Source organism: Sus scrofa, chromosome 14 (assembly GCF_054392235.1).
Source record: "Sus scrofa isolate SSC_HxYL_T2T_F1_AM1 chromosome 14, Sscrofa_HxYL_maternal_Yorkshire_Landrace_v2.0, whole genome shotgun sequence".
NCBI lineage: Eukaryota > Metazoa > Chordata > Mammalia > Artiodactyla > Suidae > Sus > Sus scrofa.
In genome coordinates this window covers 70,214,659-70,226,882 of record NC_139396.1, presented here as the reverse complement: position 1 = coordinate 70,226,882, position 12,224 = coordinate 70,214,659, and the positions used below count along the sequence as shown (strand labels likewise).

Below are 12,224 nucleotides of genomic sequence, written 5' to 3'. Positions count from 1 at the left end.
TCCCAGGGTTCCCCCTGCAGAGACCCCACAGCTGGACAGGGTTCCAGGCCCTGACGGCATCCAGGGCAGAGCCTTCCCAGGGGTAGAAATCAGACCCACACTTGTCGGCCCCCTGAGGAGGCTGGTGCAGGTTTTGGGGGCATGCAGCTTCCAAGCAAACGAGGGAGTCTTTAACCTTTAACCCTCAGCACCAAGTCCACAAACTCCCCCTCTTAAGTGTAGGCAACCCTGTCACAACCTTAGGACTCCATGGAGAGTCTTGCATGGCTTGACTGGTGCTGGTCATCACTAGCTCAGCCTCTGGTCTGACTTCTGTCCCTTGACTGCTCTACCCAAGGACAACTGGGAAAGGAGCCACTCTTTCTTTCTTTCTGTGGGGGTGGGGCGGCCCTGTCCGTGGTGCTGATCCCGGCTCTGTGCTCTGGAAGGTCCAAGCAGGGAGGGAGGTGGGGTTGAGATCCGAGGTTCTCAAGACTCTTCCCTTGACTCCCCTCCATCTATTTCTAGCTATGGGGACTCAGAGACCCAGGCGGAGACCTCCCTGGAGCTGAGTGCGGGGAGCCCTGGGCAGGAGCACAGGAGCAGGTCCCGTCCTGCCTCCAGCACAGGTTGACCATGTCAGCTCACGCTGGAGCCTTTGAAGGCCACTCAGGATTGATATTTCGGGAGCAGCTGTCATGGGACAACACTCTGCCCCATGCCCCACACACTCATTTTGCCATTTCTGCTCCCAGGAAGTCTGAGCCGCAGTGAGAGAACAGTCCCCATTGCACACCTGATGTCCTGAGCCTGGACCTGGGGACAACTCACCCACAGTCCCAGAGTCATGACGGAAGATCTCGGACCACTTCTGCCTTGTGCCTCACTCCTGGACGTTGTTCCAGCTGATGGAGAGGCTGCGGATCTTTTCAACTGACCTTGCTCTGCCCTCCAGAGTCGTTTTGAGTGTCATTGGGTGATCAGGGATTGACACAGAAGTGGCCCAAAGGAGGGGCTCCAAATTTCTGTGGACTAAAGGAATCGAAGCGACATATAACACGCACGAGTGTTTCACCTGATCTTAGCCACGAGGCCGAGAAGCCGTATGCGAGAGTGTTTCAAAAGATGTTCTGTTTGTAGTCAAGATGCCTTCAGGTTCCTCACCCAGAGAAACAGACATTAATGAATTAACCACATCAACAAATCTGTAGTGACCTCCAGGAGCAACCATCCTACCTAAGACATTAGGTCACTGCTCAGGAGCGGGACAGTATAAAAAAGCCAAGAAAAGGAAAAGAAAATCCTCAGCTGACGTAGGTCACTTCTCTGGAGCGACGTCTCACTTGGAGTAGGAATTCTAGATAAAAGAGACAAGACCGTCCCCCAGCAAAGACTGGGGTGAAGGACACAGTGGTGACCTGGGAGGGCATCCCCACCAGGCCTGCAGTATCTCTTACTGTCCCCCCGGAGGGATGGACAGGGTGCCGGGGAGCAGAGGGCCTGGACTCACCGGGGACAGAAGGCCACCCCATCCCCGACTGCAGAAAAGGGTTGTCCTCTCCTAGGGTTTGGGGTGACTGTGCCTCAAACAAGACCTCCTGCAGGTCCCTCTAGTGGGGAGTTTGCTGCCCCCCTAACAAGGTAGGAAAGGGAGGGGGAACGGCCACAGGGAGTGAGCCCCCCCCATGCCACGTCCTATCACATCCGCCCCCCCCCCCAGGACTCTGCTGATGAGACTGCATACACAGAGGGACAGACTGCAAGACATGGGGACAGGGATGGACAGAGAGGCAGAGAGGACCATTCCCTGCTGTGCTACAGGGTGACCCAGCTGTGAGGGGAGGGACCGGAAGGAAGGGGAGGGGAAGGGGGAGAGCAGGTGGGGGAAGGGGGAGGAGGAGACGTCAAGCAGCAGCAAAGAAACAGGGGCCAGTGTGAAATCAGAGCTCTGGTCTCCACATCCTAATTCCGGGGTCTCTGCTGGTGTAAGGGGTACAGTGTGAGCCAGGCTGGGGACAGCACATGTGTCTCCTTCTCCCTGGGGCTGTGTCACTGGGAGCTGCGTTGTCAGCCCCACTTGGGCCTCAGCCTGGCCCCAGCAGATGGCCAGCTGGCCGTGTGCCTAGAAAAACGTCTGTGCTTCTGTGTCGAATCCCTTGGGGCGGCCGCCACGCAGGACAGACCGAGCTCGGCCAGCGTGGACCTGCAGCTCCAAGACCCAGCAGGCCCCCTGCCTCATCCTGGGCAGTGGGAGGGGCATCGGCCCCTGGACAACCGAGGGGCCCTGGAGCATTAGCGCCTTGAAGGGCCTTGATAGTGACCCAGGGGCTGCTGAGCTCAGGGATCCCTCTGGTGTCTCCCAGCTCTCGGTCAGAGCCAGGTGGAGCACAGCATCTGTCTGAGTCCAACTTTCAGGGCGAGGTGGCTGCAGCCTGAGGGACGGAGGGGAGCAGCCTAACCTGTGGCCAGAGGACAGGGTGGGGAGCAGGGCTGAGCCTGGGGACTGCCTGTTCCGTGGTCCCCCTGGGCAGACACAGCTTCCCTGGCTGTGGATTCTGAGTGGAGGGCTGGCACCTGGCTGTCTGGAGGGGGTGCAGGAGGGAGGGGAAACGGGGAGAAGGAGACGCTGAGCTGACTGGTGGGACTGAGGCCTTATGTTCCCAGGTGTCTCTGGTGCTCTGAGGCCCCACAGGGTCATCCCAAGGGGAGCAGGGCCAGGGGCCCAGGAACCAAACCTCCTAGAAGAGGCCTGGCTGTGGGAAGGCCGCCTGCCTGCAGCACCAACATGGTCGGGGTAGTGAGTCGCTCAGCCCAGAACAGGGTCTGGGAGGCTCCAGGGGGCCCACAGCACAGCTCCTCCATGCAGGGATCCGGGCAGCCCTGGGCACTGTGGGGAACTAGTTCAGGACCTGAGGGCCACAGCGAGGTGGCAATGGCCTGGACGTGGTCACCACATGTGAGAAATTTGGGGACCACAGTGAGGGTTTTGTGTCTGTTGTGTCATTTTCTCCAAATCTTCCTCCAGCCCCTGCATCAGTACAGCCTGGTCCTGTGACCCCCAAATTCCCTCCTGGCCCCCCTGTGCAGAGCCTGCCTGGGGGCTGGGGGAGAGGTGGCCTGGGGAGCTCAGATCTGGGAGAGCCGGGCCAGATCTGCCCCTGTAGCCAAAACCCGGCCTCTGGACAGGGGCGCCAATTCAGTCTCAGAGACGGAGTTCTGGGTGAAGCAGACAGACCCGCTTGATTGCTTTGCGATTCAAAGGAGCCCCCAGCAGGCTAAGCCCCTCCAAGCTGTGTCCTCCCTTGAGGGGGAGAGCAAGGGGGTTTGTAGGTTTAGCTCAGAAACAACAGGGCTGTTGAGAAGGAGTAGGGTCCCTGCTTTCTCCTCCCTCCATAGGTCCTTTCAAAGTCACCAGGGCCAGGGTCAGGTGGAACTGTGACAGTGTCTGGCAGTCTTTGGGGTGATTGCCCCTTGACCTTCCATCTGCAGGGAAGAGGCTCGTAAAAGGAAGCGGCTCTTGGGGAGTGTTTCAAAGGCGCACACCAGGCACCTGCCAGAGCCCTAACTGGAGAGAAAGCATCAACACCAGGAAGTAACTGAGCCACGACCAAAGCATTTGTGCAAAGCCTGTTAGAGTAAGGTTCGGGGCCAGGGCAGGACACCACACAATGGAGACTGTTTTTACTAGTTTTTAGCTGTGTGACCATTTCCTGATCATTAACTCTTTTTTTTTTTTTTTTCAGTTTTCTATGATCATGGATTTACAAGGTTCTGTCATTTCCTGCCTAACAGAAGAGTGACCCAGTTCTACATTTATATACATTCTCTAGTCACATCATGCTCCAGCATGTTCCGTCCCAGTGACTGGCCCTAGTTCCCTGTGCTCTACAGCAGCACCTCGTTGCTTATCCACTCCAAAGGCAAGACTCTGCATCTCCCAACCCCCACCTCCCAATCCTTCCACTCCCTCCCCCTCCCCCCTTGGCAGAAGCCCAAGTCTGTTCTGCATGCATTCACTCTGGAGTCAGCCTTTGAGATGGAGGGGAGGCTGCGAGGCTAGAGGCAAAGGCTTTTACTCGAAGACACAAGGACTCAGGGGCTTGTGCAGGGTTTCCTCTCTGCTTTGTCCGCAGTCTTCCTGGGGCTGGAGGAGGGGGACCCAGCCGGGGAGGGGTTTGTGTCCCACTTCCCCATCTGCCTGTGTCACTGTGAGCATTATCACTGCTGTCAGCTGACTGACAGTAGTAGTCGGCCTCGTCCTCAGCCTGGGCCCCAGTGATGGTCAGGGTGGCCGTTTTCCCTGAGCTGGACCCAGAGAACCGCTCAGGGATCCCTGAGGGCCGCTCACTGTCCTTATAAATGAGCAGCAAGGGGGCCTGGCCTGGCTTCTGCTGGTACCATCGCGTATATTTTTCATCCAGCAGATCCCCGGAGCAGGTGATCTTGGCCGTATTTCCCAAGGCCACTGACTCTGAAGACGGCTGGGTCAGCTCATAGGAGGCCACGGAGCCTGTAAGAGAGGAGAGCAGCGGGGCTAGAGGCGGAAGGGCCCTTTCCCAGGGGTCCCCCCTTCCCCACGAGGTGGTGCCTGCCCTGAGCTGGGGTTCAGGTCTGGAGAGGTCTGGGCCTGTGGGCAGGGCCGGGGGGCAGCACCTGTGCAGAGAGAGAGGAGGGGGAGCAGGAGAGGGGTCCAGGCCATGGTGGAGGTGCCCTGAGCTCTGCCTCTGAGACTCAGCAGCAGCCAGGGCTCCCCAGGGCCTCTCTTATTCCCTCCAGGGCCCTGGGGCAGGGAGGCTTCAGGGTTCATGCAAATTTCCTCCTCCTCTGGGGCTGCAAATGGAGTCACAGCAGGGGCGGCCTCAGCACCTGTGACTGAGCAGGAAGGACAAGGCCCTGGGTCCCTCCCAGCAGCCCTCAGGTTGGCCTGGGCCTCAGCTCTTGGATCAAGGTCACCTTCCTGGGGGAGTGACCACATGCCCGCTGTCCCTAGCCATCCTGGCCTGTGGCCTCTCCTGGGCTGCACAGGGGCTGTGCTCCTCCAGGGGCCTGGCGGTGGGGCTGAGCTGGGCCCCCGAGAGACAGGAGACCCCTGGTCAGCGCCATGTCCTGTGGCTTCACGCCCTCCTCCTCCGGGGTTGTCCTGTCATCCCTAGAGTACCTGTCCCATCCTGGTGTTGTTAGAGTCGGGTCTGTCCCCTCAGGCTGTGGCCCGTCATCTGGTACATGGTCCTCTGTCCCTTCCGCACGCGCTTGTTCCGGGCAGTGGTCACAAATCCCCGTCTCCTCTTCCCCCGTGGGGTCTCCCACCTTCTCTGACATCCGCGCCCACAGGAGGCCCCGATGGTCCCTGTCAACCATCTCATTTCTTTTCTTTCTCATCAACGTCATGTGGAGACGTGGTCAACGCTCCAGTGTCCCGGACCTGCCTGGGAAAGCGGCTCTGCACTACGGGGGCTCTAAGGAGACTGTGGGGTCTCCACCCAGTGCTGAGGACAGCGGCCCTTGGACCCCAAATGCAGACAAGGACGAGGGAAGAGAAGAAGAGCCCAGAAGGATATGCCCCATGGATGGGGACACAGCGTTGTCAGTCACACAGCAGGTAAAGCCACCAGAGGGGAGCCTCCCCCACCCCCCCAAAGAGCCCATCGTGGCTCCTGCTCCCCTTCATCCTCACCCCCTTGAGCTCCGGGACCCTTCCTCTCCTGATGGGATGTGAGCTGCTGCCTTTCCCCTCAGTCTGGTCTGGGCTGAGATCTTGGGGGCTTTGGTGGGACAGGCGGGGGCCTTTTAACAGCTGGGTCTCTCTGGGCGCTCTTTGGTGGGTTAGATGGGGGTTTGGAAACTGGTCCTGCGTTTGCACACATTCTTTTACGTCATGAAATAGAACGTGGGTGTTTGGTGGGTGCTATTTAGTGGGGTCCTTGGGAAAATTCAGCCTGACCATATCTCCTTTTTAATTGCGGTATTTAGACCATTTACACTCAGTGTGGCTCTTCCTACAGGTCAGTGCAAGTGTCTCATCTTGCTTTTCATTTCTATTTGTCCCATCGTTCCTTCTTCCCATTTTTCTTTTCCTGCCACTATTTTCATGAACTGAGTGTGTTTTAGGATGCGATTTCATCTCCTTTATTGATTTACCGGCCAAAGTTGCATTCCCAAGTCTTCACTGGGAGTTACCTGTGGCACATCGGGTTTAGGAAACGGCCTTGTCATTGCAGCAGCAGTTTGGGTCACGGCTGTGGTGCCAGTTTGATCCCGGGCCTGGAACTTCCACATGCCTCAGCTGTGGCCAAAAAATAAAAAAAATTAAAAAAAAAAAAAAAAAAAGGGCAAGATTTTATTATAATGTTCACTGCAGGGTTCACTGCACGCGGCTAGCTTATCCGGATGTCATGTCCCTTCACACAGGATGACAGCATCATCCCATGTCCTCTCCCTCTCCAACCTCTGAGATGACAACCTCTTGAATAGACCTTAGAAGCCGGCAGCACCAACAAACACTCTTACTCTTTCCTGCTCTAAACCCTTTGGTATCTTTTCCAGACTGTGAAACAACACAAAGTTCCTATATTCCTCCACAAAGTCAGCCCATGCAGTGCTTTCCAGGTCTGTGTGGAGTCCCATTTCCACCCGGGCGAGCGCTCTCCTTGGTGAGTCCAGGTTCAGAGGCTCTGCTGGTGACCAACTGTCAATATTAGTTTAGGAATGAGAACTTTTGATTTGTCCTTCTTTTTTGAAAAGCGTTTTCACTGAGAAGAGTTCCATGTGGACAGGGGTTCTTCTGAGGCTGTGGTTTTGTTGTTGCTTTTTCATTCCAAAGAGTTGGCTGCTGGGTCTCCCGTTTGATGGTGTCCAAGGAGGGATCTGCTCACATCACTGTGCTTCTTCCTCTGGGTGGAACGTGGCTTTTCTCTCTGGCTGCTTTGATGATGACTCTTCCCTGCTGCTCTTCAGGGGGGTGCTGGTGTGTGCTGGGGTGTTTCCTTTGTGTTTGTCCTGCTTGGGGTTTGGGGAGCTGCTTGGATCTGCGGGGTCATAGTTTCCCTGATCTTAGAACGTTTTGGGCCCATATTTCTTCAAATATTTTTCCAACTCCCCACCCCACCATCTCTTCTGCTTCAAAGGCTCCAACACACGCGCATCATGCCTGTTGAACTTGTCCCACAACACATGATGCTGCTCTTTATTCCTTTTCCAAAGTATTTTTCTCTGTAATTCAACTTCTTTCCCGGGGTGTCTATTCTATGTCAATGATTCACTAATCTTTTTTTTTTTTTTTTTTGCTCTGTCGAATATACCGTCCATTTCTCAGGTGTAATTTGCATTGCAGCCAGCGTAGTTTTCATTTTTAGAAGTTTGACTTGGGCTTTAAAAAAATATCTTTTTTGTCTGTAGTTAACACAATCAGTCTTTCCTCTACCCATTGGTTATTACAGTAGCTTTTGCATCCTGTCCATCCAGTTTTATATGTGCAATTTCATGGTCAGTTTGAAATAATCTTTCTTTCTTTCCTCCTATCTTTCCTCTTTCCTTTCCTTCTTTCTTTTTTCCTGCCTTCCTTCTTTCCTTCCTTCCTTTCCTCTCTCCCTCCCTCCTTCCATTCCTCTCTCCCTCCCTCCCTCCTTCCTTCCTTCCTTCCTTCCTTTCCTCTCTCCCTCCCTCCTTCCTTCCTATTCTTTTTTTTTCTTTCTTCTGTCTGGGGCCGCACCTGCAGCATATTGAGGTTCCCAGCCTAGGAATCCAATTGCACCTGTAGCTGCCAGCCTACACCACAGCCACAGCAATGCCAGATCCGAGCCTCAGCTGTGATCTATACCACAGCTCAGGGCAACACTACATCCTTAACCCACTGAGCGAGGCCAGGGATCGAACCTGTGTCCTCATCAATGCTAGTAGGGTTCATTAACCCCTGAGCCACAACAGGAATTCCTACGGAATGATTTATATATTTTTTTATTTTATGTTCTTCTGGCTTGTATTCACCTGCTTCCTTTCAGGCAATTTTGACTTCCAGTTTTTTGACCACACATGCTGCCTGTGGAAGTTCCCAAACCAGGGACGGAATCAGAGCCACAGCTGTGCTGGAAGTCACCACTATGGCATGCCACTGTGCAGGGCCCAGAATCGAACCCATGCCTCTGCAGCGACCCAGTGGCTACAGGCAGATTCTTTTTTTTTTTTTTTTTTTTTTTTTTGTCTCTTTGTCTTTTGTTGTTGTTGTTGTTGTTGCTATTTCTTGGGCCGCTCCCACGGCACATGGAGGTTCCCAGGCTAGAGGTTGAATCGGAGCTGTAGCCACTGGCCTACGCCAGAGCCACAGCAACGCGGGATCCGAGCCGCGTCTGCAACCTACACCACAGCTCACGGCAACGCCGGATCCCTAACCCACTGAGCAAGGGCAGGGACCGAACCCGCAACCTCATGGTTCCTAGTCGGATTCGTTAACCACTGCGCCACGACGGGAACTCCCTACAGGCAGATTCTTAATGCACTGTGCCAGGACAGGAACTCCCTTGCAGGAAATTCTAATAGGATGCCCGAGGTTGTGAATGACTCCTTGCTTAGGGCGCGCTATGTTTCCATTTCTCACTCTCTTTTTCCTTTTCCTCTAGATTTGATAACTGAAATGGGCAGATTTTGATCGTTTGTCAACCTGGCCTTCCCCTTTCGCACACGGGACCAGAGCAGCGTTTAGTCTCGCGCAAGTTTCCCCCCTGTCGAGGCAAAGCTTTTCGGACTAGTCCCCCTGAGGCCCCTGGGTAGGAACTTTCCCCCCTGACTGGGAACCACCTTGACCCCGAGTGTGTGTGTGAGCTCTCACTGCCTTCTCTTCAGGCCTCTTCCTCCCCCGTGAACGACTGCTTGCTCTTCGGGTTCCCTGGAAGCGCACTCGCAGAGGGAGAACTATCTGCACAGGGGCTGCGGGGTCGGGTGTGATGTCTCCACAACAAAGCCTGGAGCCCAGCCTGCTCAGCCCTGCAGTGCGGTGACAGTTGAGGACAGGGGGCCGGGGCCCTGCCTGTCATCCTGACCTGAGGCAGGGACTTGGGTCCTGGCTCAGGCATCTCTAGTCCCGAGTCACACTCAGAGAGGGGCAGGCAGGCCCCTGGGGAGCCCATCTCTGGCACAGCCCTGTGCAGGGAGGGCGGGGCTGCGGGCTGAGGAGTCCCAGTGGATGGGAGGGCTGTTGGCCTTGAGAGGGACCCAGGCAGACACCACAGCGCCCACTGCACTAAGGTGCTCCCTGCAGAAACCCTGGCCGCTTTGGATCCCCAGGCTTCAGAGAGCCAGCTTCCCCCTGCAGGTCTGGGGCCCACACAGGACATGGGGGCCAAGAGGTGGCCCATCACTCTGGTTTGGATCCAACAATGAAGGCCCCTTGGTCTCTGTCCCCCTCCCTCTGTCCTTTCATTCAGTCCTTCTTTCCCCAAGTCACTCCCAGGGTCACACAACACCCTGTGCCTGAAACTCCCAGCCCTAAATCCCCTCCTGAACGCCCTGTGCAGAGCCTGCCTGGGGGCTGGGCGAGGGGAAGATGGGGGAGCTCAGATCTGTGGAACCCAGGAGGCACCTGTTCTTGCTTTGCCCACAGGCCTCCTGGTGCTGGAGGGGAAGGTGCCCCAGTTGAGGAGGGGTTTGTGTCCCACGTCCCCCTCCGCCTGTGTCACTGTGAGGAGTATAACTATCATCGGATGACTGACAGTAGTAGTCGGCCTCGTCCTCAGCCTGGGCCCCGCTGATGGTCAGGGTGGCGGTGTTCCCCGACTTGGACCCAGAGAACCGGTCCGGGATCCCTGAGGCTCTCTTGTTGTATTCATAAATGACCAGCATGGGGGACTGGCCAGGCTTCTGCTTGTACCAGTGAGCATAATAACTTCCAAAGTTGCCTCCTTGGCAGGTGATGCTGGCCGTCCCTCCCAAGGACACAGACACCCCCGGGGGCTGAGTCAGCTGAGAAGAGGCCACATAACCTGCAAGAGAGGAGAGGAGAGTGCGTGTGAGGAAGAGGGTCTCACTCCCAGAGCCGCAGGCTCCCTGCAGCCTCCCCTGGGCCGAGCTGACGTTGGTTCGGAACCCGGCTGGTCCTTCATGACCTTGGGGGCTGAGCCTGGGGGGCAGCACCTGTGCAGAGAGAGAGGAGGGGGAGCAGGAGAGGGGTCCAGGCCATGGTGGAGGTGCCCTGAGCTCTGCCTCTGAGCCCAAGGCTGGCTGGGCCTCTGGGCCTCTTTATCCTCAGGAGGGAGGTCCTCATGCAAATGTCCTCCCTGCCCCTGTGGCCTTGGTGACTGGCTCCCTGCGGAGCAGAGAGCAGCTGGCTCAAGGGAGGCGCTGACCTGGGGCCTCACGCCCAGGCCTGTGCTCAGAACTGTCCTGTGCTGCCCCCTACCCCCGCCCATGCACACACACCCCAGTCTGCACTGGGCTCCCCTTCGGGCCTGGGGGCCCCACAGTCCCCCTCTGTGGTGATGAGACATCCACATGGTGGCAGGCTGTCCAGCACTGGGAGCTGGTGCTGTGGGGACAGGGGTCGTGCTGCTGTGAGAGGCCAGACTTCCTTCATCAGACACAGTGACATTGGTCCTGTTCCCCTGAGAATGAGTTTCTGATGTTATGGTTGTGAGTGCTGTTTTAGTAAAATACAGGGGAGAAGCTCATTAGGATTTAGGATTAGACAGAAATTATCTGATGAGACCAGAGGCATAATTTTTACAAGAAAATTATGATTTGCTGAAGCTCATCAAAAGTAAGGTATCCTGGAGTTGCTGTTGTGGCGCAGTGGTTAACGAATCCGACTAGGAACCATGAGGTTGCGGGTTTGATCCCTGGCCGAGCTCAGGGGGTTAAGGATCCGGCGTTGCCGTGAGCTGTGGTGTAGGTTGCAGATGCGGCTCAGATCCTGCGTTGCTGTGGCTGTGGCGTAGGCCGGTGGCTACAGCTCCCATTGGACCCCTAGCCTGGGAACCTCCATGTGCCGTGGGAGCGGCCCAAGAAAATGGCCAAAAAAAGACAATACAAATAAAAATAAAAAAGTAAGGTGTCCTGAGAGTTGCCTTCGTGGCTCAGCAGTTAACGAGCGTGAATAGCATACCTGAGGATGCGGGTTTGATCCCTAGCCTTGCTCAGTGGGTTAAGGATCTCTCTGGCTTTCCAGTGAGCTGTGGTGTAGGTCACAGACTCAGCTCAGATCCCACATTGCTGTGGCTGTGGTATAGGTTGGGTATAGGCTGGCAGTTGTAGCTCCGGTTGGACCCCTAGCCTGGGAACTTCCACATGCCATGGGTGCGGTCTTAAAAAGCACACACACACACACACACACACACACACACACACACACAAGAACTAAGTTATCCTACTTTAGAAATTCTTTAAAAAATGAAATAAATATTAACAGACAGAAAATATTTGAGCCCGTCACATCAAACAAATACCTAGTGTTTAGAGTAGAGAAAGACATATCTATTAAAAGAAACAACGAAGACCACAGTCCACGTCCAAAATGAGGAAAAGCCAAGAGGGGATATTTCACGGAGGAGGGTGTGGAGATGCGAATAGCTCATGACAGATGCGCATCCTCAGCCAGGCGGGAAACCGAAACAAAACCCCATGAGGTGTGACTGCACACCCGTCCGAATGGCTGAAGCAAGAAGTCATGAGAAGCCCCAGTGCTGGCAAGGACCGAAGGAACAAGATCCCTCGAGCATGTGGCTGATGGCGACATGAGATGGTCCAGTCATTTGGCAACACTGACGCTTCTTCACACCCTAAACTTGAGGACCCACAGGACCAGGAGCCGCAGCCCTGACCCTGATGTCAGAGCATGAGAGCTGAGTTCACAGGGACGGCGCACAGAAGTCCCTAGACCCCTGTGCACATCAGCCCCTGCTGAGAACATTCCAGATGCCCTTCAGTGGGCGCCTGGGGAACTGAACCATGGGATCTGACTCTACCCTGAAACGACTGGATTCTTAGTGCCCGGGGCAGTTTCATGACCCTACAGGGCACTGTGCTGAGGGACAAAGGCCAGTCCCAGGGCTACATACTAGATGGGATTCTATTGTTTACACCTTTGTATTATTTCTGAAAAGACAATATTTTAGAAACAAGGAGCAAGAAATGGCGCCAGGGGTTTGGAGCTGGGGCGGGGACCCCGTGGAGGAGGTGGGCGTTGTCATGAAAGGACAGCTGAGGGCTCCTAGTGGAGAAGGAACTGTCTGTCGTGTGTCCTGACTGTGGTGGCGGATCTG

The 12,224-nt window shown here is 55.6% G+C and overlaps 3 protein-coding genes and 1 gene segment (V, D, J or C); 1 reads left to right on the top strand and 3 right to left on the bottom strand.

The window, feature by feature from the left end:
- Positions 1-4,715, bottom strand: part of LOC146396656 (immunoglobulin lambda-1 light chain-like) — a 31,861-nt gene extending 27,146 nt beyond the window's left edge. The window contains exons 1-2 of the mRNA XM_084993854.1: positions 4,633-4,715; positions 4,192-4,489 (exon numbers count right to left, since the gene is read on the bottom strand). Of these exons, the coding sequence (XP_084849980.1) occupies positions 4,192-4,489; positions 4,633-4,678 (344 nt within the window). The 5' untranslated portion in view covers positions 4,679-4,715. The remainder of the gene's footprint in view (positions 1-4,191; positions 4,490-4,632) is intronic.
- Positions 1-12,224, bottom strand: part of LOC100152327 (immunoglobulin lambda-like polypeptide 5) — a 199,812-nt gene that overhangs the window by 33,385 nt on the left and 154,203 nt on the right.
- On the top strand, positions 4,824-11,023 carry LOC110256714 (uncharacterized). Of its 3 annotated transcripts, none has more exons than XR_014825962.1 (3): positions 4,824-4,897; positions 5,374-5,578; positions 9,878-11,023. XR_014825962.1 is itself a non-coding variant. In XM_084993858.1 (3 exons), coding segments are annotated over exons 1-3 (606 nt in total). In that variant the 5' UTR covers positions 4,896-5,080; the 3' UTR covers positions 8,593-8,738. The 3 variants fall into 3 exon arrangements, 2 of the variants coding, with proteins under 2 accessions (XP_084849984.1, XP_020928774.1); XM_084993858.1 differs by lacking the exon at positions 9,878-11,023 and adding exons at positions 6,523-6,629; positions 8,592-8,738 and having other exon boundaries at positions 4,896-5,578; XM_021073115.2 differs by lacking the exon at positions 4,824-4,897 and having other exon boundaries at positions 4,956-5,578; positions 9,878-10,006.
- Positions 9,423-10,180, bottom strand: LOC110256716 (immunoglobulin lambda variable 3-19-like). The segment is given in 2 exon segments: positions 9,423-9,950; positions 10,102-10,180. Coding segments are annotated over 2 exon segments (540 nt in total).

Coding starts and splice junctions, on each gene's coding strand:
- LOC110256714 (XM_084993858.1), top strand. CDS start 5,081: ATGTCCTGTGGCTTCACGCCCTCCTCCTCCGGGGTTGTCCTGTCATCC. Junction 5,579..6,522: donor CGTTGTCAGTCACACAGCAG/GTAAAGCCACCA, acceptor TATCTTTTCCAG/ACTGTGAAACAACACAAAGT.